The 26,507-nt window shown below is 36.3% G+C and overlaps 1 protein-coding gene, 1 long non-coding RNA gene and 1 pseudogene across 3 annotated transcripts; 1 reads left to right on the top strand and 2 right to left on the bottom strand.

The window, feature by feature from the left end:
• Positions 1–5,339: 5,339 nt before the first annotated feature.
• LOC130438394 (uncharacterized) lies at positions 5,340–6,267 on the bottom strand. The gene is made up of 3 exons (XR_008909325.1): positions 6,191–6,267; positions 5,681–5,806; positions 5,340–5,479 (listed from the first exon to the last, which is right to left on the bottom strand). It is a non-coding gene; the product is annotated as an uncharacterized LOC130438394 (long non-coding RNA).
• A 1,881-nt stretch (positions 6,268–8,148) lies between these two features.
• On the top strand, positions 8,149–13,371 carry LOC130437888 (glutathione hydrolase 1 proenzyme-like; annotated as a pseudogene).
• Positions 13,372–14,478: 1,107 nt separating this feature from the next.
• On the bottom strand, positions 14,479–25,777 carry LOC130436877 (NACHT, LRR and PYD domains-containing protein 3-like). Of its 2 annotated transcripts, none has more exons than XM_056767889.1 (9): positions 25,698–25,777; positions 24,573–24,771; positions 24,035–24,157; positions 23,801–23,923; positions 21,518–23,383; positions 18,681–18,854; positions 18,419–18,589; positions 18,138–18,184; positions 14,479–16,428 (listed from the first exon to the last, which is right to left on the bottom strand). In XM_056767889.1, the coding sequence occupies exons 2-9, from the start codon at positions 24,740–24,742 to the stop codon at positions 15,887–15,889; spliced, it is 3,216 nt and encodes a 1,071-aa protein (XP_056623867.1). In that variant the 5' UTR covers positions 24,743–24,771; positions 25,698–25,777; the 3' UTR covers positions 14,479–15,886. The 2 variants fall into 2 exon arrangements, with proteins under 2 accessions (XP_056623867.1, XP_056623875.1); XM_056767897.1 differs by lacking the exon at positions 14,479–16,428 and adding an exon at positions 17,231–17,260.
• Positions 25,778–26,507: the final 730 nt, after the last annotated feature.

Here is a 26,507-nt window from a genome sequence, read left to right as displayed (position 1 = left end):
GCTCGTCACTTTCAAATTGTAAATCGTACAGTTACAGTATTGTTACTGTGTTGTTACTGTGTTTTTGGAAAGTACATTTGTTATGGTCATGCAAATGAGAATATAATCTAATGGTGTTGGCTGCTCAACTATTGATCTCATCTGGATTGTCTGCTGCTAATCCTGAAAGAACATCATAAAATCAGGGTGATGGTTTGCATTTTGATATCTAAAAATATTTCCGATACAGAATGCTTATGCTAACAATCAACAATAAGATTCATTTAAATGAACAAATGAAAAAAATGTGTGAAAACAGTGCAAACAAAAAACACAAGACTTGGACTACAATGACTAAGAAAATGAAACCTCTACATCAGTCTGTCTAAGATAAACACAACTGATAAAGAAAAGAAAGAAATCGTATCTCCAGCATTGGCTTCAGCTCTAATGTCTTTAATTTGCTGTTATCACACGGCGCACTTTGAGAACCTGTCCTTTAGAGGCGCTTTCCGAGTGAATGCAAATGTATATGTCAAGACAAGCAGTGTGGAGGATGCACTTCAAATTCCACCATATTTTAACATTATGTAAAATTAATTTCAACACCAGTACAATATAGTTGATTACTCAGTTAACAATTTGCCTTGCTTCATCATTTCAGTATTTCTTTCTCCAGAAATACAAAGAAGTTTTGGACACAAAATGACACACTTGATTAACGTAGCACTCAACACTTTGAGGTTTCTGCACACTGCTGTTTTCTGCCCGGCAGTAACATGTGATTGGTTGTGGCCACTGTGAGGATGTTGCTGATTGGCAGAACAAAGTGAAAGACTCCGTTACTGTGAAACGGTTTCTTGCTGTAACCGCTGCTTTCCTGTCTACTGTATTCCTCTAAACACTTGCTGTTTTTCGACAGGCAGCAACTCACACTTGGCTCATTTTTCTTTGTGCCTTTCACTTTCTCCTCGCTGACAAAAATCATCATGGCAGATTCAGACGCTGTTAGAGGTAAACGCATACAATCTACATTACATACTTGTTGTTTGTATTGCTATTGATAATGTACTGTTTTTGCGGATTCTAAAATTGCAGTTCACTGCATAAAAACTATTTAAGTTAAAAGAATTGAGAGTATGGATCACTGTATTTTTGGAGGTTGCATGAGTTGTATTCTTCGTGGATACAGACAACCCACAATTCTTTGCGTACTTTGCTTGTAAATGGTCTGCAGCGAAGATGTAGTGATTAAATGTAAATATTTAAAAAAATTTAGTAGTAAACTGATTTACAGTTGGGTTTTAAAGCTTGAGAAAATTACATCGATGTTAAGAAAAGAAACACTGCATTCTTTTTATTATACGGCGTACTGGAAAACTTGATTCTGATTGGCAAGTTGTGACATTCCAAGGTCATTTATTCCCTAATAATGACCACTAATAACCCACTCTTTTACAGGTATTGTGAGTCATTTTAATTCAGGCTTCAAGAATTTCTTGTCATTTGTACAGGAAACACCCCAGATAGCAAATTGTAACGGCCCAAATCCGGCCCAGACCTTACTCCCCATATTACCTCATCTGGCCCACATACCGCTTGGAATGATGGCATTTGTGCGGTCCGCTCCTGTTTGCCAGATTTGCACCACAGGAATGCCAAAGCAATGCCGCATGTCAAACATCAGAACAAATGTTATTTGAAATAACACTACAATATGATAATATTTTGATGTTGATAAATATGTGCATGCAAAGATAAACTTTTGCTACAGGAGGGTTTAGAATCACACACACATGAAGAATCAGTGAATGAATCAACAATGGTGACAAAAGACAACAACAGTTGTTTGTCACCGTTGTTGAGATTCATACATTGATTCTTCATGTCTGTGTGTTTGTAATTTCTCCTTTCCCACAAGTTTATTTTGCATGCAAATATTTCTCGACGTCAAAATAATATCATATTGTAGTGTTATTTCAAATTAAGCACACAAAACAGATGATAGAGTTGAATCAAGCAACCAGATAAGAGCTACTTCACCAACTAACACCAATTGATTGGATTTTTATTTGCATTGGCCAAACAAATATATTTTGAAAGCACACAGTTACAGAATGCTGAAAGAAACTCAACATTTAAACATCTAGAGTCAAGAATATAATTCAAGGAAACACTGATCATTATGTTGGTGAGTTTCAACTGAATTAAGTGTATATTAAGTGATATCCCGCCCATTTGCCCTGTGCATGTTAAGGGTTAAGTATTTTCTATTTGAAATTCATGCCCACCCCTGAGTATAATACACTTTCATTGTGGGTCCCAAAGTAAAATGTAGTACATTAACATTGCATGCATGCATTCACCGCATCGCCAGAGCAGATGCCAATCTTTTTGGCACTGGGGCTAGTTTTAGTGCATGAGACGTTCTAACATAAAACACGCTTGTCCATCTGAAGGTTATATGGATTGAAGTGGAAGGCATAAGAAAAAATGAACATCCTGGATTTTTAAATATATTGTGAGTAACAAATATTAAACATCTTAATCTATACTCACAGATTTCTGGGAGTTGTTGGTGTGATTGCCGGTGTGAGTATTCTTGGAGGTCTGATTTATATTGCCACAAAAAACAACAACGATTCTTGCTATCCTAAAGTAGCAGTGGCTGCAGATGCCGGGAATTGCTCTCAGGTTGGGAGGTATTTATTTTATTTTAGGTATTTGATTTCAAAGTATATATGTACATATATGTATAAACTATATATATTTCACATGCATGTATATTTACTTTAGGGGAACAACGTGGAGTAGGATATACTACATTTTTCAGTTCATTTTGAAGGAGCTGTCATGTTTAAGCTGAACACAATGATCTGTTATGGTCACAATGAACTTTATATAGAAATTTTCAGCTAAAGATTACATTAACTACATTAATATTTCAAGTTACTTCTAGTAACTCTTCATTTGTAACCCTAATAGAAAGCAACGCCGTAAAAAAACACCATTATTGTGATCAGTGTTTGATTAAGTAGGGCTTTTGATTCTTTCCTTTCATCATTCAAATAAAATCTTAATGTCAAAGAACATTTACATGTAATTGGATTCAGAGAATACTGTGGGTTTCAAAATATTGTAATAATTATAAAATTCTCACATGATTGTACTTAATCGTAAAATATAATTTTGTGGAAACTACAGAATAGTTTGAGATGAAGTCATCAGTGTTGGAAAAGGTTAATTTTTAATAAATATTGCAACCAGACAAACAAAAAGACATGAAGAATCAGTGTATGAAACTCGACAATGGTGACATTCAACAAAAGAAAGCTTCATGCGGCAACACTGTAAAAAATTTAAAGTTGACATAACTTAAAATTGTAAGGCAACTTGCTGCACAGCTTTTTTGAGTTTACTCAACTTTTAAACAAAGTAGTTCACTTAACTTAATTCACTGAGTAAAGTCACATGTTTACCAATTTAAAATCTTTTGTTCAGCTGATTGAGTTTTTATAGTTAAAAAAACTTACAAAATTATACAATTTCAACTTTTAATGTTATTTTCACTTGACTTAATAAAGTATGTTCAGTTGACTAAAGATGTTGATTACAAGGTTAAAAAATTAAGATACTACAGGCTTGATATTTTGGTCCAGGTTTTTATTTTAAACCAGCAGGAAATGGAAAAAACAAACAATGTTTACCACTTTAGCCATACTCCTTATCCTTAAAAAAGAGATAAAAAAAGAGTAGGGCAGAAGAATATTTTTTTTTTAAAGAGTACTTTTACATTCAAAGTGTTAACATTCAACTGGTCATAAATACTTTAAATGTTCTATCTTTTAAATGTTTTACATTTTAAATTGTAAACACTGAATATGTTACAACTGAGCAGCTTTATACCATAAGTGCAAGTTAACGTTTGTGCTGTAAGTGCTGAAACAGTGGCACCAATGTTTATCACAACCTCAAGTTAACAGTTTAAACAAAAATGAGTCAAACACAATGCAAGCAAATTGCAAAAAAAAAAAAAACTATCTACTTGCATCTTAAATGTAAGATACAAACATCTCACAAATGCATCTCAAAGTAATAGCTTAGTTTTGAGGGTCTGTACCCTAGCAGAGCAATGAGTGCCCATCTCCATAAACACTTTCTCAATAACCTCAAAAGTGTATTTCAGTTGCTTTGGGTACTCAAAGTCCAAGGCAAACAGAGGGCCAAACAGGTATGCAAGTGCAGACTGCAAGTCTGGAGCATCTCTCAGTACAATACCTCCTCCAACACAACAGCAAATTTTGTGACACTGGGCAGTGTGCTGGGGGGGCATCATCTTCAATTACAATAAGGATTCCCACCTTCATCCCTCTGGTCTATCTGTCCTCTGGAGTCTTGTCCTTATAATAAAAAGAATAAATCAATATCACTTGACACCAACAAACAACAACAACAAAAATGAACTATAAAGTATCCTATAACAATGTGCTCTTAGGTATGCATCCAATTTGCAGAATCAGCAAGATGTTTATCATTTTATATAGTAAATACACAAATTACAATTGGCTCTTTTTTGATTTAGTACTAACCTGAATAAGCTATATCACAAAAAAGCAATTATAACAACTATGATGGTATATTTTCAGTCATTCAGTTTCATTGCAAAATCTACCACAAAATATAAGTGATTGGTGACTGAGGCTGTCATGTTAACTGTAATAAATTTCATACCCAATCATTGACCAAATTCATGTTGTATTTGAAAAAATATACTTTGAATCAAAAATGATCCAATGAATCATCAAAACAATCTGTTTTCTGTTAACACAAAAATTAACATTCCTATTAATCACTCATGGTCATGTGGCAAGATGTTGTATATCTGTTGAAGTAATGAAACATACTCACCATGTTTTAAAAAGTACAGAGGAATCTTCTCGTAGAAACATGGGGAGACCTTCCAGGACGGTTTGCTTTCTGTGAGTCACAATATTTGTGGTCTAAAAAAATGGGTACAAAACAACAACAAACCAAAAAAATATGGTTATTAATTTAAACTTTTTATGAGTTTGCATGTATGTTTGAAGTCATAAAGCCTCTGCTAATGAGCCAATGAATAAAATTAGATGTGTTAAATAGGAAATCAGTATTGTATGCAGTATACTAAGTTCAGAACCAAAATCAGTCTAATCAGCTAGTGAACACTTGACATACATTGTCATATGCCTTCAAAAATATCTTCCGAAAATGTTCTTTATAGAAAATAAAATAGCAAATGGCTCTGAATAATCTGTTTTCTTAAATTATCTATCTATTGGTAACTTTGACATTAACAAGTTACCTGCTGATCAAGCTTGTTGAGAAGATCTTCCATTTCTGTTCCAAATGCCCCCTTTCTTGCTCTGTATAGCTTGAGGAGTTGCGGAGTGTGCTGGTGTATTGATGCTCTGAATGTCTCGAGGAGGTCCACACTAGTGATGCGTTTGAACTCATTACATATCTGGTGATAGAAATAAATCAGGTCTTGGTTGTAACATTGTTTAATTGGCTTCAAATGTGTTACAACAGATCAAGACACAAGTTTAAATGCATATTTGTGGATAGCAAAATACATTTGCAAATCAGTTCAAATTCATTGATTTTTGCACATGTATTTGTTAATAATATTAAATCTAAATCAACTCTATAAAATGATACTTACTTTAAATGAGACGATTGCAGTCTTGTAGACACCGTCGAGTAGTCTGCAAAACACGTGAGAGCCTAGCCAGGCTTCGAAGGACACAGGAATTTTTTTTTGCAGATGTTTATTGCCTCTGATCTCAGTCTGAAACGTAAAAATTCTAATATTAGGCCACTGTAGCGTGTGTGAATTTAAATTTAAGATAAAGAGTCGACTTTAAAATATTTCTTTATATTTGTGTACTGCAAAAATTGCCAAATTAAATAGTAAATGTGTCAGTGCAATAACGTCAAAGTTACTTTGAAATAAACAAACTTGTTCTTAACTTAACTTACCACGATTGCCTCAGGTTCTATTCTAAATTTTTAACATGCTATTTGCTGAAGTTGGGAGACTTAAAAGTTAAGCATCCTCGTGGCAAAAAAAATGATACAGTGCATAACTAGCCGTAACCACGGCTCTGCGATCAAGCAGATACATGCTACTTTTACAAAATACTTCAATGCATATAGCCTACTTATTACTTACATAAAACGATGGCTTTGAGCAGAAACACGTTGGCTGTGAGTAGATCCATTAGTCTCGCACGAAGATGCTAAAATGTCTCCGTCCAGCAGTCTGAATCTGTCCGTTGGCGCGCGCTTCATTACACATGCGCCAACCTCGTGATCGTTACAATGCGCATGCTCCAACCTCCAACCCAACTTCTTTGGTTGTTAACTTGCATTTATTAATCGAATTTACAAGTAATAATAGGTTAGTCCAACGGTTGTTGAACCAACTTCTTTTCACTGGTTAAGCCAACTTTTTTGCATTTATTTGTCCAGTTAACTAAAAGATAATCATTAGTCTAACTTTTTGTGAGTTGAATTTTTTACAGTGAATGTTTGATGGGTAACCTCGTAGTACAAAACTTATTTATGACTCACAGAATGCATTGCAGTTGATCTGTTTTTCTCAATTAGTTTGTTGATTAGTAGTGTGTAAAAAAAATAATTTATTTCAGTTTTATTACAGTAATTGAGATCTGATATTTAAAATGTGATTAAAGTTTGTTTTATCATTTCAAATTTTAGTACTTTCAGTAATCATTCATGCCTTAACCTGAACATTATTCATGATCACCTCAAAACTGCTCTCAGTACTCTATTTTAATTACAGACACATGTAAAGCATTCTATCAGGAAGAACATCTTTAGAAATTCCTATAACTCCTGTAGTATATTCTTATGGATCATGGTTTTAATTGTTTTAACAAATGTACTTAACACGCTGTTATAATAGACATTGAAAACTCAACCTTGATGTTAAAGACTCAAGGTCCCAACTAAAGCAAACACTGATCACAATAATGGTGGTTTGTTGAAGTTAAAAAAAAAATGTAACATTAATTTAAGTTGAAAAGTGATATTGATTTAATTCCATTAGGATTCAATGCGTTTAATCTGCTCTCTTGCTATCTAAGGTACCAGATGAGTTGAATCAGTTGTTTTATATAGGAAGACATCTAAAACATTGTCTGGGGGTTCCCAAGGATCAGGATTGAGAACCCCTGAGGCAAACCACTGACTTGATTTGACTTGAGACCTGACTTGCTCCCACCTCTGGTAGTTTCAAATGAGTTTTTTAAGATAATTCACTTCTTTCTGTGCTTGTAGCAAAGTTTTAACACCACAATCACTTGTGGTGTTAAATAAGATGCTTAACCAAAAGTAAAGGTGGTTTTGTTTATTTTTGTTATTTTCCTAAAATAATTTATAGGGCGTGTCTAAAAATAATAATGAGGTTAAGCCTTCAATAAGCAGTGAAAGTGCTAAAATTTATTTTTACACACAGTAATATCAACAATAGTGACAATCATCAAACTAATACAGATCGACTGCAATGAATTGCAACATGAAGCTTTCTTTTGTTAATTGTAAAAAGCTTTACACATAACATGCACTCAGGGATATTTATGTTGACGATCTGGCAACCATATCCTCCAATATCTTAATTTAGCACCAAACACGCTTAATTTTAACCCTCAAGAGCACTTCTTCTCCCACCAAAGTTGCGTCGCATAAAGACCTAATGTAAATTACATTAAATAAACACAACACGGGAGGAAATGGGAATCATTCTTCCGGGATTGGGACGGGACCTACCCCCAGTTTTTTGTAAATCCACTCCTGTTTCACCCTCTAGTTGGCACATATGGTTGTGTTGATTATGGTAAGGTATTGTAAATTTATATCATACGGGACCAGGGAAGAGATGCATTTCAAGATAGCAAGCAACCATTGAATCATTGTTCAGAGCCCAACTAAATCAAACTCTGATCACAATAATGTTGATTTGTTGAAAGTTCAAAGTTTTTTCTACATTAATTGCGAGTGCAAAATTGATATGTTTCAATGCAATTAACAGTGACTAATCAAATTTTTTTAACATTGATACAATGGTTGCCTGCTATCTGGGTAAGGACTCGCTGTTAGGGTTTTAAAAGGCTTTTGCGGAGATACTCATTGATATCAATAGAGATACTTTCCAGCAGACAGCCGTTGGAGCCGTAGGAGGAGGAATGGTCTTCACTATATACGATGCATCTACAGGTACTTAACCAGACATCACCACAATCTCACAATAGCTACAACTCTTGAGTCAGTTGTGTAAAACTACATGTCCAAACTTCCACTTATATACAAACACTTGAAAATGCAGCTAATACCCAGCTAACCAAAGCTTGTTATAAGAATGTTCCTTTGAGGTTTTTCATGTTTTGAAAACGTTTTAAAAAATATTTTTTATGCTTTAAGGATGTCCCAAGCTAACAAAAGTCACCATCACTGTTTCATTAAGTTGAGCTCTTCACCCTTTAATTCATGTTACATTTTTTAACATGATGTAACTATGGCTTTTAAAATGCTTTTTTTATGCCACAGCAATTGAGAATTTAATCAAGCGGTCTTTGGTTGTCATCAAAATGGCCATCATCTTGTGATGTGACTCACTGATCTCATCTGGATAATGAACTTAATCAAAGTCAAGAGCTTGACTAAAGAAATACTGAAAGGAATTTTGAGTCCTGATTGTAAATGTGAAGTTGGGGATGGAGGAGGGTAATTTGCTCTTGAGCAACATAAGATGCTGATAGCCAAATTGATGTTAAACAGAATCTGTGATAGCATCATATTTCTATCCGAAAATGAGGATCATCTGATGTGAGCTTGACCAGCAGAGCTTTCCTGTAGCTCAGTTGTTCGAGCAATAATAATAACGCAAGGTTGTGGGTTCGATCCCAGGGGATTGCAGATACTTTAGTATAAATGTATAGGATAATGCAATGAAAGTCGCTTAATGCATTAATATAATATGCTTGATTCATTTAAATATGTTCAATGAAGCCTTTTCTCGTTGACAAATGATTGGTCGACTGTAATCATCTTCATAGAGTTTAACCCTCTCTAGTGAATCCATATGTATCTTTGTTTAATGTGGGATTAAAATCTGGACCTTTGATGCTCAATGGAACAATAACAAAACGCAGAAACAACCTGAAAAGATCACACTGACCATCTGGCCCTTTCCTAATAAAGCAAAACATAAATTAGCCTTCAAGCCCACAGATTCTGTTCTAATTGTTTCATAATCTTATCAAATGAAGTTAATTTCTAAAATCTTTTTTCGCCTTCAGGAAAGGTTGAGACAATCGATGCCAGAGAAACTGCTCCACAGAAATCATCAGCAAACATGTTTGAAAAAGACCCCCAGAAAACAGAATCAGGTAAACCACATGTCCCCATATCCAACATCCATGATGATTTCACAACACAGAATGTGATTTTATAAAAACAGAAAGAGTTATTAGTTTAACAGCCTGATGATTTCCTCTTATGTGAACCCCTTCTGTGCTTTTAGTGACAGGAGGATTGTCCATCGCTGTTCCAGGACTACTCCAAGGTTTCATGATGGCACACAAAGACACGGCAGACTAGAATGGAAAGATCTGTTTCAGCCCAGTATAAAGATGGCACGCAAGGGTGTTAAAATTGGCAAAGCTATGGCTGAAGCCCTCGAAGAGACAAGTGTAATGATTGAGAATAGCACAACATGGTGGTAAGAATTATGCTGAAGTAACCAAAATCTGAATTTAAAATGTATAAACTTGAGGAAATCTCAGAAGCAACTGTTTCAGACACTGATGCTAAATGAACACGTTATTTAAAGTAAATCATATAAAGTAAAATGTTTTCTGTCATTGTGTTATTCTGAATCGTTCTTCATCACCAGTAACAGTTTCCATTCATTTTGTTTCTGCACACGCTCTCTTTCTTTGCTTTTACAGCGACGTGTTTTGTGATTTAAACAATAAAACCCTTAAGAAAATGATATGATAAAACTTCTCAAACTATCCGACACATATGAGCTCATAGCAAATGAAGGACCAGATGTCTTTTACACTGGATCACTGAGTCAGAAAATTGTGAAGGACGTCCAGGCTGAAGGTGACTACATGATATTATTTCACTCTGTTCATGTTTGATGGAAGCTAATGATGACAAATATGATCAAATCTGTCTGATTGGTTGGTTTGTGGTTACACAGGAGGAATAATAACATCTGAGGATCTACGGGATTATAAACCAAATCTGCATGAATACCCATTAAACTTTACTATGAGGAATTATACATTTCATGTTCCTAGTGCTCCATTCGGTGGACCCGTGCTCGCTATGATCCTCAAAATACTCGACGGTGAGTGAAAAAGTGACGATTTACTAATGGAGTTACTTCTCAGACAATGTACTTCGTGTGATCCCTTCAAGGGTTTAGTTAACTTTTCTTATTGTTCAGTCTTAAACATAAACCTTTTCATTTCAGGTTACAACTTCACACACAACAGCTTACAGACAGATGAGAGAAAGATTTTGACATATCATCGTATGATTGAGGCTTTCCGCTTCACTTACGCCCGAAAGAGTGAACTGGGAGATCCTCAATTTGTCAAAATCACTGATGTAAGTTTAACTTCTTTGTACTAAAGGGTTTCTGCAATAGATTTGTAGCACATTAAGATATTTAAAATAAAATATTGTAGAAAAATACTTTCACCTTACATATCCATACTGTCAGAATGACTCAAAAAACAGAGAAGAACTCAAGTCTCTGATAACATTCACACCAGAAGGTACAAATTGAGGCTTGCTTATAATTAATAGAGCAAAAAGAGGGCGGAGTCAAACATCACAGTGACATCATAGCATGTGATGATGAGCTGTCAAAACAAAGTCCACATGAACACAGGACAACACAGATAATTTATTTGTTAGATAAAAAAAGAAAATGTGTAGTAAAAAAATGTTATAGCCGACATTATTTTCCCAAAGCATCTTTCACTTAGTTTGTCCTATCTTGTATTACAGATCATTGAAAACATGACTTCAGACGAAACTGCAAGAAGCATCAGAAGTAAGATAGACGACACCACCACCAAACCTGACAGCTACTATGGGAAAGACATCTCTCCACCTTACGACTCTGGGACGTCTCATCTGTCTATCATTGCAGAAGATGGCAGTGCTGTGTCCGTCACCAGCAGCATCAATGATCTGTAAGAGACAATTCTGGATTATACTTCATCAACCAATGACTTTTTTTCAATAATTAAAATGCACCGGATCACTCTGTACAATAATCTAGAAACATGTGAATGAACACCACAACAGCTTAAGCAGATACTTTTCAAAACAGAACATTAATGTCACTGCTAATACATTTGGCCATGACTGGACTTTCTAAAATAATGATGAAAATAGATGAATAAATCAAATAAAGACAATATGGAGCCACTATACATGGCTCTATTCAAAGCTTTTCTCTATGCAATACATTGATGAAACTTAACTGAAATAAAAGAAGTGGGACCAAGTCATTGTTTTCAAGTCACCAGTAAGTCTCGAGTCCTCAAGTCATCTCAAGTCCCAAATCAAGTTCTTAATCCTGAATGTTAATGGAATTCAATCAATGTCACTTTTGTATCATTATTGTGATCAGTGTTTGCTTTGAGCTCTTGTATACCACGTGATACGCATGAAATCAGAACGCATGAAATACTGTTGCAGGGCCGCTTTAAAATACATTTTCCTTCTCCTGTCTCGCTCATCGCAGGTGGTCTTAAACAAACTGTACTTTGAATATACCTTGAAGAATTCTGTTGATGAACCCAGAGTTCACAATGGCTGGAAACCGAATGTGACTGAGGTTGAAGAAAACTTTGATAAGGTGAGATTCTTAAGTCACAAATTGTCTACTGTTCATTATCAGATGGACAAGAGTACAATGATAGTCATTCACATTTTGTCTGTTTTGTGTTTGTTAATGCAGTCTATGAGTGAGGGACTGAGGAAGAAGAATCATGACATACATCAATTATTGGGGGGGGATTATTTGGGAGAGGTCCAGGTAGCTGTACGGCAGGGTGACAGAATCTGTGCTGAATGTGACTTCAGGGAAGGCGGCTCTCCTGCAGGATACTGAATCACATGTGACAGCCCAAAGTTTGCAGTTTAAAAATGAAAGCTGTTACTGTCTTTTATTATGCTAACTGAGTTATCAGACAATTATTTTGATTCATTATTTTTAATAGTATGCAATATATACAAAACATTTGTGGGTCTGTTTTTGTGTCCTTATGACTATAAGTTTCCTTTTTGCATTACTGATGTGTTTTTACTGATAAAATTATAAAAAAAATTAACATTAACATTGATAAAATAAACTGTGTTGGAATCTTTGGTTGTGAATAATGATGAAATACCAAAATTCCTTGCAATTGAGCACCTCGGAGATGACATATTTTTGTATGCCAACCCATAATTTAGCGGCATGCTGGTTCCTTCGACCTAAAGCCAATGCATTTTTCCCATAGACTTTTGGAAGATCGCAAAAAATAAGATCTGCGATTAACAATTGTCATGATGTTTACACGTTTTGTCTATCAAGACAATGTTCACAGATTGACACAATATTATAAACCTAAAACAAACGTAAAGTAAAAAGCTAACATGAGACTACACTATGGTCGCTCGATATCAACATCACCACCACCAATCATCCGACTACTTTCTCAAACTTTATCAAAACGTGTTCTCTGGTGAGTAAGTACTCTGTGAATGAATCCTCAACAATGTTTGTAGAGATTTGAGCCCATGTTCCATAATTTTGTGAGCTATTGTGAAGACACAATAGGGGTTAAAAAAAATCACAAGCGGGTTATAACTGGTGTGTTAAAACGTGAAAATATTTAGAGGTTTTATTAACCACAGACCTTATTTCAGGTGATTTGCCAAAAACACATTAAAAACTCAGAGACTTTGGGGTGAGGGAAGCAGACGTGGTAAAATGTTAACTCGCTTCTGGGGTTTGAATACAAAAATACATCATCTCTGAGGTACTCAACTGTATGTTTAGAAACATTTTTTTTTTAACTGATGGACTATTTACTAACGCAGTTATTGTGTAAAGTGGTGACACACCCCTTCTTTGACTGATAATGAGTGTTCAGATCAGGACGATCACCTGTTTCCAAAGTACTTGTTCACTTGTGGGATGTTCCAAACAATGTTTTTTGTGAATATTTGCAAAAAAACAAAGTTTATCAATTTGAACAATTAATATCTTGTCTTTGTGGTGTACTCTATTAAAAATCAATCGGAAAGGAATTGCAAGTCATTGTTTTCTGTTTTTATTTATGTTTTACACAATGTCCCAACTTCACTGGAATGTTTTTTCACTTCACTTGGTATTAATAAAGGGAATATAAGATAAAGAAAACCTTAAACAAGGAGGTATTTTTAAACATATTAAACACACTAAACATACTTTCCTAACTAAATCATATATTGTTAAATCATATTCATAACTGACAAAAATAGTACAAATGGCTGCCCCTTTGTGAAGGATCATAGATGCCATTTGTAAAATGCCCGATGACAAATTGTAAAAGTGTCAGGAACACTTCAAACGAAGCGATGCACAGACGGATTACTTTCAGAGATATTTATAACATTGTAAAGAGTAAACTGAAGTTGTATATTTCGATAAATTAACTTTATCTTCTTTTTTTATAATTAGTTAATAGTTAATTGCAATGAGATGGTGTTTTCCTCCACAAAATAAAGTGTTTTATACCCATCAGTGTTCACTACATAGGATACTGAGGAAAGAGTCTGAAGACTGTGGATTTAAATAACATTTCTTAAATTGGACAAACTCAGCAGCAGATGCATGAATCCACATCACCTGAAATCTGCTGAGCAAGCGCAGAAATGTGGTACACATATATGAGGAAATATTATTGTATTTTGCTATATTATTGCATTTATTGTATTGTGAATTATTGATTTCTCTCCACAAAAGATGCCCAAGATGCATACATTTTAAGTCTTTAAAGGTTGAATACATGCAAAAAAGCCAAAACTTAAATGCATTGACCTTGACTATATAAAGAACAAACCTAGAAATTTTGTTTTAAAAAGATTGGATATTTTAATACTATTTTAGTATTTTTTAGTTTGTTTACTGAACTACCTCTTATTGCTGGTTAAAGATGACACTGATGCCTGCCTATTATCCATGGAGATTAAAAATAAAATGCCCGTGGGCGTAAGCATGTGAAAATGGTATTCAAAAAGTTACATATCATAAAGCTCAGTCTAGTGGTTTAAGTGTAGTTGTTGGGAGATCCTCTTTCGGCTGCATCTCCATCACAGGTCTCCTCTCTTTTTTGATGATGTGTGAAGTGTGGCACATTGAAATTTCAACAAACCCACAGACGCTTTCATCCATTTATTATACATTTACTTTCTGACTATGTGCCATCCCCTGCAATTGAACCCATGACCGTTGCTAGCACCATGCTCTAACCACTGAGCTACAGGAAAGCTGTAACTGAAGTACCTTTGAGTTTGTTGTACTATTAAATAAGTACTTCACCTTCAAAACAAACTTTCTGTCTTCATTTACACACCCTCTTGTCATTTCAAACCTTTTGCAGAACACAAAATAAGATTTTAAAAAAATGTTGGTAACAGATCAGGCAGCCCTCCATTCACTTCTACCGTATGGACACAAAACCAATGCAAGTGAATAGGTAGTATTAGCAACAATCTTCAAAATGTCTTTTTTTGTGTTCTGTGGAAGAAAGAAAGTTATACAGGTTTGAAATGACAAGAATGACAGAATTTTCATTTGGAAGGTGAACTTTTTCTTAAATGTAGGGATGTTGTGTGGCACCACAGTGTGAGATTACAGTAGGGTTATGGCTTTCATAGTTATGAAACGGTCTATAAATTCCTGCAGCTGTAACTGTGCAAACCGAATGCAACACAAAAAGCACCTGATATTATAAGGTTTGGACTTTTCATATTTCTTAATCGAAAATGTTAGTAAACATTTAGCGAAGTAAAAGTGTAGCGAAACAATAGCATTTTAAACTTAGACAGAGCGAACGCAAAAACCTGTTAAAAAAAGCTGAGGGCACGTAATAATGTAAGGAACATAAAAAATCTCATAAATTGGTATGTGATCATCATGTTTATATTGTTTTGCATGCTTCGTTGAGTAAAAGCAATCATATCTTAATGCTGAAGTTAGATTTGGGTCTCATCGGTTGAGGTCGGTAGCGGCATTGAAACATACTCATACACATCACGGGGGGTTTATATACAGCCTTCATTTAAAGGTTGCCAAGTGATCAAGTTTATTTAACCGCATTGTATTTTTTAAATGATTTATTAAATTAATTTTCAAAGCCGAATTTAGAAGCAGAGGAAGCTGGATTCTGTCATCTTAGTATCTGTTTGGGTGCAGTTTGGGGCTTATGCATTATAACTGCATTTTGAACGTGTTTTTATTACTTTTCCTAATAATAAATGACTCTGATTTGTCATGTGTTTAAATGAATGTCTGAATTACTTAAGGTTGTGTTCAACCTGTAAAATAGAAACTGTTACACAATGATCCCATTGTGCCAGAATTAATATTATATTATTGATTTGATGTTTTTGACAACAAAAAGTGTTTAGCAAGTCACATCATTATAAAACTTGGTTTCAATGCTTTTGGGATATTTCATAATTTTAACAAAGGCAAGATAATACCGATAACCGTGATAATTCCGTTCACTATAGCAGTGATGTAAAATACAGTTTCATGATGCTTATGATGCTTATGTTTCACTTGTTAATTTTCATGCTCTTGTTCAATGTGACACAGAGACACAGAGGAGTTCATAACAGCAACTCCAGCATACAGAGGCTCAGTGAATGTTGTGTTGAATGTGTGTAAGTGTGTGAGTGTGTGTGTGTCAGAGACGCTGTAGAAGGACAGAATGCCGGCCGGATAGTCCAGATACACTCCTACTCTATTAGATGGAGGTGCAAGAGCAGGTATGTCTCTGTTCTTACTATCGTGCCATGCGCTGTATCGTTCAGGAACACAGTACATAAACCATGACACGTCATTGTATCCAAAGCAAGTGTGATCTCCATCCCTACTGATTCCTTTATAAGTCATCCCTATAAAACTCCATCCGGTCCATTCAGCCTCCCAGTAACAGCGTCCAGTGAAACTCTCTTTAGACAGAACCTGCTCGTAGTCCTTAAATCTGTCTGGATGATCAGGATACGGCTGAGGATCTTTCACATACGTCACCTTTCTGTTCCCGTCAGACAGAACCATGCGAATGTTTGCTGTGTTTGGATCCAGTGTGACATCACAGGCATCTGAACACAAGAACATAAAGTCACAAACAAATACAAATAGCAACAAAACCAAGAAGCTGAGTGACCTCACCAAGAAGTTCAAATAAAATGACAGAGTAAGTTCTGGCATGAAACTCTTGACGGCGCAGTCCTTAAGTCTAAATCAATCTGACATAATCATTACTACGCAGTGAACCTGATTGGTTTCCTCCGTATCAGCAGCCAATGAGCTTTCTGCTCTAAGTTTAAATATTGGCAAATTTTTGTTATAGCAGCGTGCGTGTTTCAAAAACCCTCCTCCTTCCCCAGCTCCACATGTATAGATCTGCATCAAGGTGATCATGTAAGCTATGGGGATTCATTCATATGTTATATGTGCAATAGCAGCATTCCTTATATGCACACAGCAGCATGCTGAGAAGTATTGGCAGTGGGAAGTCTCCATGCTTGCTCCGCCGCAGCAGCGTGCCCATCGATGCCGCTTCACTCGTCTGACGGAAGTTTAGCTGTGTTTTTTCGCTCACTACATTTGGGTGATGAATGTTATATAAACGGTGGATATAACGCTCGATTTGGAGATGGTTTGAAACTGATAGTTGGAGCAGACTTACACGGTAAGTCAAACTAAGTCAAATGTCTGTGTTTTGTTGGTAATCAGCGTGTATGTGCGTAATGTAATCAACACAAAGGGATTAATGCGATGATGTGTTGTGTGCCCGTGCTGTAGTTCCGTACCCCCTGCCCGCGTTGTTCCAAATGGCTAGAGTATGAAATACAGTATCTTATCTTCCTCCAGAGTTCACCTTTCAAGTTTTCTACAGCCCTTTGCAGATCACCAGTCACTTTCAGTTTCCTGTAATGATTGTAACAGATTCTGTGACTCTTCCTAATATTATATTTTATGAATCCCTAGGAACACAATAATTGTTTGGTTACCAACATCCTTCAGAATATAGGTTTGCATGATTTGAGGATGAGTAAATGATGAAAGAGCATTATGCCTTTTAATACAGTTATACATATAATGTGAATGTAGCTGATGGTGTTCTTGGTCTTAGATGTTCTGTCCACTCTGAAAATAAATTCATTATTTGCCTCTCAGCCATGAACTACACTGGCCTTTAATTACCTTACAAACAATCATGTGAGATGAAAAAACAGCACAGACTCTATTAAGATGTCGTTTGTACATCATTATAATGTTCAATCATTGTTTCTGTTTATTATAGTTTTTTCCAAATCTTCATTTGTCTTTTTAAATATTGCACCGCAGGCTGAACGCAGAGGTATTATCGAACCGTTAGATTTTGACATTGTTACGTCCCTAGTATTGTGTTGTTTCAGTAAAATATATTGATGTGAAAACATTCGTTCCTGTCAATCATCATTAAGAGCGTCTCTATGCAGCCCTAGCGTCTATTCCTGCGGCATCCCTCCTCCTCCCCATCTCCTCCTACTTTTATCTTATTCTTCCTCTGTGCCGTTATATTACAGGAGGGGGCCGGGGAAATAAAGAACCATCAAGGACAGCAAGACAAAGTTTGTTTACCATTATCTAGTAATACTGGATAGACATACAAACTTGTTTATTATCAGTTTGAGATTCAATAACACACTTTGTGTTTTTCACAATAGTTGTATGCAGAACAAAATCTTCAGTTCACTTCATAGCTCGGACCTTTAACAATCCTAACTGTAACTGTAGATGACAAGTGAAGGACAGGACTTACATTTAATCAATCCTGGTATGATCCATAACTGTCCTCCATGATCCAAACTAAAGAGAGATATTAACACAGCACATTATAGAAGAACACATTAAAAGTAAATAAAAACATTAGGTCTAAGAAACTAAAAGTCAAGATTAACAAGACACCAAAATATCAGCAAGTCACTCTTCTGATCTGACACCGTTCTTGACACGCTCACGTACACACACACACACACACACACACACACACCCGCACACACACAGTTCAGTATGTGTCAGTATTAGTGTTGTGTGTCATACTTGAGTTTGTTGAGTGTGTAGTTTGGATCATCTTGATAAGCGAGCAGCTGAAGTGTTGAGTGTTGTGGGTGATTGTAGCTCAGGTCGAGTTCTCTCAGGTGTGACGGGTTTGAACTCAGAGCTGAAGCCAAATAACAACATCCTTCATCTGTCACCATACAACCTGACAACCTACAAACACACAACACCAGAACAACCATCTATAGATTAGGTTTTGTAAATTAAACTCATATGTCACTCAGGAAATTATACTGTTACAAACCTCAGTATCTGAAGTTGACAGTTTGTGTTCTTGAGAGCATCAGAGATCAGCTTCACTCCTGAATCCTGAAGATCATTGTTACTCACATCAAGCTCTCTCAGAGGAGAATCTGAAGATTGAAGAGCTGAAGAGATGATTTTACACGACTCAACTGTGAGATTACAGTCAGTAAGTCTGAAAGAGAATAAAACTATTTTCAGTGAATATAATTCCTAACCCATATCTACAAACGCCGGACACAAAATATGTTTAACCATCAGAAATATAAATATATATATATCAACATCTGTCATGTTAGCATCACATGTCAGTTTTGAAAGATGCTGTGTTGCTACAGCTATTACAGCAGTGGTTCTCAAAATTTTTCATTGCAAGACCCCCTTATGCAGGGTGGATAAAGCTGACACTGATAAGTGTTTAAAAAAGCTTTGATTGTCCCTCACAGACTAATTTTTTTATAATTTCATTTTCACTAGTAAGCAATATCATTCCTGATATCAGGATAGCAAAAACAAAATTCCTGACATCAACAATGACAAGACAATGTTTTTCAATTTGACTAGTCAGAAAAAAAATTATGTTTGTAATAGTATTTTGACTAGGTAAAGATCACAATGATATACCATTCTAATGAAATGACAGATATCACTACCCAGATAGCAAATTTTTGCGGCCCACATCTGGCCCACACCTCACTCCCCATACTTTACTCATCTGGCCCACATACGGTGTGGAATGATGGCACTTGTGCGGTCCGCTCCTGTTTGCCAGATTTGGGCCACAGGCATGCCAAAGCTATGCCACATGTCAAACATCAGAACAAATAAAGCAGAGCTGAACCAAATATAAACAACAATTCATTTCAATTCTTACCCAGATTTATCCCAAAACCAACATCTTTCTGTGCTCCTGTTTGACAGAATTTGTATTTAGTTTCATTATTATTATAGTGATGATTGAGTTATTAGTGATGAACATCTGCTGTTAACAAACAGCATCATTGCAGAAAAGTTCAACAAAAACTACAAAAAAATTACCCAGAGAAACACAACAACTACAACCTGAAATACAACTCAGCTAACAAAAATTTGTCATAAGAACGTTCCTCAGAGGTTTTTCAGATGTTTGATGTTTCTTTAATGTTTAAAGAATGTTACCATCATGGTGATCAGTGTTTCCTTGGGTTGTGCTCTTGACACCTCAGCAAAATACTGACTGATCTACTGACAGTTGGTTCTTATAAAGTGCACTTGACATGGCATACAAATGAAAACCTCACCAAATCGTATTGATGGAACCACTATGGTGTTAACGATAATTTAATTTGTTGCTCTCATTTAGTTTGAGTGCTCAACTTTAGATCCTTAAAGAACATTGTAAGATCAGGAAGTTTGATTGTATTTGGATATCTAGAAAGATTTGTGAAAAACAGATATATTATCAAACAACATTTTGAAATCACAAAGACATCAAGAATCAATGTATGAATCTCAGCAATGGTGAGAAACAACCAACTAACTCAGATAAAAGGCTCAACCGCAATGCATGCTGGGAATTATAAATTCGTTTTGTGCTATGATGTTACCCAGCATGCATCACAGCATGAGGTTTTCTTTTGTTTATTCTTACCATTGTTGAGATTCATAAACTGATTCTTCATGTCTGTGTCGAAGTTCTGTATAAGTTTCTTTTTCTAACATATCTTTATAATCTTAAATACGTAATCAAATTCCCAGATGTTTTAATGTACATACAGGATCAGCAGCAAATCAATTTATTCAAATGTAAACATGGTAGATATCTCACTGACCTTCAAACAACAACATTGATCAGAGCATCATTTCAATATCTATTACAAATGTACCTTAAAGGTACATATATATCCAAGAGTAGATGTCAAGGGTCACGATCCCAACTCAAGGAAACACTGATCACCATGATGGTGATTTTTTCAACTGGGAACGATCTTAAAACATAAACAACTGACATTTTGAATATTTTAAAATGTAAAAAAAACTCTAAGGAACGTTCTTATAACAAACTTTTGTAAGCTGGGTTGTATTTCAGGTTGTAGTTGTTGTATTTCTCTGTGTAAATATTTTTTTATTTTAAAAAGCAGATGTTCATCACTAATATCTCAATCATCACTATAATAATAATGAAACTCAATACAAATTAGGTCAAATTTGTATTGGACCAAAATTTGGTTTTGGGATAAATCTGGGTCAGAATTGAAATGAATTGTTGTTTATATTTGGTTCAGCTCTGCTTTATTTGTTCTGATGTTTGACATGTGGCATAGCTTTGGCATGCCTGTGGCCCAAATCTGGCAAACAGGAGCGGACTGTACAAGTGCCATCATTCCACGCCGTATGTGGGCCAGATGAGTAAAGTATGGGGAGTAAGGTGTGGGCCAGATGTGGGCCGCAAAAATGTGCTATCTGGGTAATTCATTTCTGTCTTAAATTAGATTTTTGCCAGAAATATCAGAAATGCACTTCTTACAAGTAATGGACTTTGTGATCTCAATAATTGCATGACTTCAAGAACAATTCAACAATTGATATCAACAACTGAATTACTCAACAGAAAAATGCTTGTTTTTGATACTAGTTCTGTTTTCACAAGTTTCTGATATCTGTAATGTGACTGTCACCATGTCACCATTTCAAGACATTTCTGTCAGGACCACTGTTGTCAAATATTTAAACAATAGAAATATTGGAGTTTTGAGGAATATAACTGTTCTGGGCAAACTCTCCACTTATCAATGCAGCCTTGACCTTCAGAACTGATACTACGATTGATTTTAGCATTTTCTTGTGTTAAATACTCACAGAGCTCTTGTGCAGTTGTTGACAGCTGGTGTGAGTCTTCTTCTGCCCTCCTGTGTTGTGTTGTATTTCTTCAGATCAAACTCATCCATCACCTCCTCTGACATCTGAAGCATGTAGACTATTGCTGAACAGTGAGCAGCAGAGAGTTTCTTCTCTGAGTGTTTGTCTGATCTCACAAACTCTTCAATCTCTCTGTACAGAGTCTGATCATTCACTTCAGACAGACACAAGAACAGATTGATGGATCTTTCAGCTGACAGACCATCATGACCCTTGATTTGATCTTTGATGTACTGTGTGGTTTTCTTGATGGCTTGTGATGATTCCAGTGTGTGTGTCAGTAGATCCTGTAAGAGTCTCTGATTGGACTCCAGTGAGATGCCCAACAGAAATCTCAAGAAAAGATCCAGATGACCAGTTTCACTCTCAAGAGCTTTATCTACTGCACCTTTAAGCAATTTCTGCACTGAAGCAAAATCCTTCAGTCCCTCCATAGTTTTACTGACATAATAGTGAAACACGTAGAACGCAGCGAGGAACTCCTGAAGACTGAGATGTATGAAGCTGTAGATCTTCCTCTGATGACTGATAGATTCCTCCTTAAAGATCTCAGTACAGATGCCAGAATACAGCGAGGCGTCAGTGATGTCTATCCCACACTCTCTCAGATCCTCCTCATAGAACATCACATTGCCCTTCATCAGCTGTTTGAAAGCCACTTCAGCCAGTTTCACAATCACTTCTCTGTTGATCTCTGGATCTCTCTCTGGATCATACTTCTCATTCTTCATCTTCATCTGAATCAGCAGGAAGTGGATGTACATTTCACTCAGAGTTTTGGGGATTTCTTCACTGTGATCTTGTGTCAGGATCTTCTGAAGCACAGTGGATGAGATCCAACAGAAGACTGGTATGTGACACATGATGTGGAGGCTTCTCGCTCTTCTAATGTGTGACATGATTCTGCTGGCTTGATGCTCGTCGCTGATTCTCTTCCTGAAATATTCCTCCTTCTGAGTGTCATTGAATCCCTGGATTTCTGTCACACGCGTGATGTATTTGGAGGGGATCTGATTGGCTGCTGCTGGTCTGGAGGTGATCCAGATGAGAGCAGAGGGAAGCAGATCTCCTTTCATGAGGTTTGACATCAACACAGCCACTGATGAAGTGTCAGTCACATCAGAAACTTTCTCACTGTCTGAAAACATCAGAGTCATTCTGCTTTCATCCAGACCATCAAAGATGAACACAACTTTACACTCCTCATAAATCTTTGAGTCCACATCTTGAAGTTCAGGATGAAAGTCCAGCAGAAGTTTGTGAAGACTGTAGCGATGCTCTCGAATCAAGTTCAGCTCTCGAAACGGAAGCAGGAACATGAAATCTACGTCCTGATTGGCTGTTCCCTCGGCCCAATCCAGAATGAACTTGTGCACAGAGACTGTTTTTCCAATTCCAGCGATGCCTTTAGTAAGAACACCCTTGATTTTGTCTCTTTGATGTGATTGAGCTTTAAAGATGTCATTGCAGTAGATTGGAGTGTCTTGTAAGTCTTGTGTTCTTCTGGGCTTTGTCTCCATGTGTAAAACCTCATGTTCTTCATTCACTCCTTCACTCTCTCCCTCTATGATATACAGCTGTGTGTAAATTCTCTTCAGGAGCGTTTGATTCTCTTGTGCTGTGATTCCCTCAAATAAACTCTCATACTTGTTCTTCATGATGCTTTTGTGTTTGTCTTTCACTCTCTTCAGGTCTTGAAGCTTCTCCGTGTCCAGAGTGAGCGTCTGTAGGTCTAATGCTGTCTTGTTGATGGGTGTCTGACAGTAGGAAGCAGTCCAGCTCAGACTAGACTGTTCTTTCTCACGGCTAAGTGCATGCAAAGAAAAGAGCAGTGAAAAATACAACAACAGTCTCCTTTCCCAGAGGTAAATAATTAAGTATCTGATGTAATTTAATAAACTAGAGTGCCCATAGTAACAAACAGGATGTATATGGACACTTGAGTTGACATATGGTTATTGTTTTTTATTGTATATGGTTTTACATGTTCAAAGATAACAATGCACTGAGCAACTATGGCATGATTTGGTCTCGATCTCAAAACTGAGACGATCACAATGATCTTAATCCCTGTATTGTGATTGTTAAGATCACGATATATTTATTTGGGAAGATCGCCCACATTTCCCTTTTACGCTATAAATGTATTGACTTCCCATGGCAACATCTTACAAAATATAAAAAATCTATTTGAGATCTAACATAAACCACTCCTTACAGTACCTGGGGTCAGAGGTCAATCTTCCATCAGTGAGTTGTAGAGGTTCAATCATGGACTGATGACTCTTCATTGACACACAGCTGGGTTCTGAAGATGCTGCTTTGTGTCTCTTCATTCTTGTGATACTGACAAAGACAACAGCATTTCATACCTTCTGTTTAGCATTACTTTAACCCAAACACTGACGATTGTCTTATTGTGTAGTTTCAAGTGCGTAAGTTGCTTCCGAACTGTACCTGGGGTCAGAGGTCACTGCTCCATCACTGAATGAAGGACAGTCTCTCATGGACTGATGACTCTTTATAGACACACAGCTGGGTTCTGAAGATGCTATTGTATGTCTCTTCATTCTGGTGATACTGACAAAAGACAACAACATTTAAAGGTTTCATTAATTAAGACTCAATTTTAACCCAAGATTTTGTTACATAAGAGGGGATCTTATTCAAGCGAACATCCTTTAAGTACCAGAACATGAAAATGCCCTTTTTACTGAGATTTCAACTGTTTTTCACAACAGGCCCAACAAACGCCAGGTCCTTGAATGAACGTATCTATAACCCCCTTCACACAGCCCCCTGATCCCAGAAAATTGCCAGAGTGCCTTCTGTGTGAACACAAATGCATCCCGATTGATTTGAAAATGATTCCGGAAAGGGGACCTAGCAACATTAATGGGATCAGTCCCGGAAAGTGCCCTGTTTGAACTTTGCTTTGCAGCCCTAAATGTCATATGCACGGTTTACTTTAATGTGTAAGTAACTTTCATTTTACCTGGGGTCAGAGGTCACTGCTTCATCACTAAATGAGGGAAAGTCTCTCATGGACTGAAGACTGTTCACTGACACACAGCTGGGTTCTGAAGATGCCGGTCTGGTCATCTTGGTCTGACAAGCTCTGTCCTCTTCTTTCTCTTTAACTTCTTTCTCCTCGCAGCAACTCATTTTGCAGGCGTGTTCTCTTGATCTAAGACCTTTGTGTTAAAAGACAGAAAAACAGAAGGAATAAAGAAAAGGGTTATAATCCAATTGATAAGGGTTTTTTTCCCCAATCCCAATTCTATTCCATACCCCTTCGCCTACCCCTCGCCCTTGAAACCAATTCCGATACCTGAATTCTGAGTATCGGTCCATACCGATCCTGATCCGATACTAGCACTATTTTTCTTAGAATTGCATATATTTGTATCTTTTATTTCAAGAGATGGAGAGTACTTAAGTATTTTTACTTTCAAGTACTTTTAAAAATATCTTTACTTTATCAGAGTGTTTTTACTTTAGACAAAAAAAACGTTCAACATTATGAAGCACATCATACTCTTTACCCCACTACCTTTCATAAACAAATGTAATAACCTTTAAATCTGCGAGTACATTAAAGAAGAACTGTAGAAGTGGTAGAAAAGTATATTTAACAATGTAATTAAGTACTGTATAAAAGGTAAAAAACATATAAAAATGTATTTATAAATTGTACCTGAGTTTGATATAATGCTTTACATTGTAGTCTCATAAAAATTAGAGTTTTCTAATTATGCTTTATTGGTTTATTCCTGGCATAAAACTATTGAAATACATAACGTGGAATATTCCTCATAGATAGTCCATTTTGAAGCTTAAGAGTAACATATGCCCCGTGAGCTCTACAGAAAGAGGAGATGCAAACATTTATAGAAAATGTATATGGAAAAATACAGAGTTGATGAACCTTAAATCCTGTATACTCATTGCATAACGTCTAAAACCACCCCTTTTAATTCTTAACGATGGTTGGCTTCAGTTCACATTGCAAACACAACTAAGCATACAAAATTAATTGTCGTGCCATATATGATTTAATATATTTTGCTAAACTCAATTCAAGTAAGCACACGTATGAATATAAAACAAGTAAATCTACCTGTTCTGAAGCTTTAAAAATAGTCGTTCTGTGAGAAACTTTTTAGCTGCTCGTGTTGATGAATTCCAGAGGGACGGTTGGTTTACTCCGTCACTTCCACTTTCACATGTTCAGGGCGGACCAGGTCGACTGCGTGGGGTCGCTCGCTTGAGTTCAGGGTTTACCATAAATACCCAGAGAACTATATACATAGGCTATACATATTTTGTTCAACATCACGTCACAACGATAACGTTATTATTACATCCGTAAGAATGCGCTGCTCCCAACTAGAATGAACCATTACACTATTAATGCTCATGCAGGGTTGAGTTGTCTAAAACAAAGTTTGCAAGTTGGAAAATAAGATGGAAACATGTATATAAACTCTCCCGACTTCCTCTTTTCCCCTCACATCACCCACCGGCGCAGAGACACACAGAGACCTGACAAGGTGTTGTAACGAAATGTCCTACATCAGGTTGGTTTATTTACTCAAGGTTTGCTTTGTGATTGCTCCCAATCGCTTAAGACAGCCTCCACACCTAATCCTACCTATAAACTTACCAGGGAGTCCTATACAACACCAGTCTACAAATAAAGATCGAACGAAACTAACAAGTACACCTGCATTTCGAGGCGTGACGACCCCGGGGCTCTTTATGTTGCTCCATCCACACATTCCTTTTATTAGTTAGGGAAATTCTGTGAAAATGCAAACTTTACTTATACTAACAGAACAGGTATTAACATTTGGTGGTTCAGTGCCCATCTAGAAACCTCATTGCCATGAGGTCTCTCCTTGAGATTTTAAAACATTCTTTTTATAGT

This window comes from Triplophysa dalaica, chromosome 2 (genome assembly GCF_015846415.1).
Source record: "Triplophysa dalaica isolate WHDGS20190420 chromosome 2, ASM1584641v1, whole genome shotgun sequence".
In the NCBI taxonomy this organism is placed as follows: Eukaryota; Metazoa; Chordata; class Actinopteri; order Cypriniformes; family Nemacheilidae; genus Triplophysa; species Triplophysa dalaica.
The sequence above is the reverse complement of the archived record's forward strand: the minus strand, read 5'-3'. Positions and strand labels throughout refer to the sequence as shown.

Bases quoted from the DNA above. Each gene is read 5' to 3' on its own strand.
- LOC130436877 (XM_056767889.1), bottom strand. From the start codon at position 24,742: ATGAGTTGCTGCGAGGAGAAAGAAGTTAAAGAGAAAGAAGAGGACAGA. The intron at 23,924-24,034 runs GTACAGTTCGGA...TGTCTTTGTCAG, and splicing joins GCAGTGACCTCTGACCCCAG to TATCACAAGAATGAAGAGAC. The intron at 16,429-18,137 runs GTAAGTCCTGTC...TCTTGTGTTCAG, and splicing joins CATACCAGGATTGATTAAAT to ATGCCTGTGATGTCACACTG.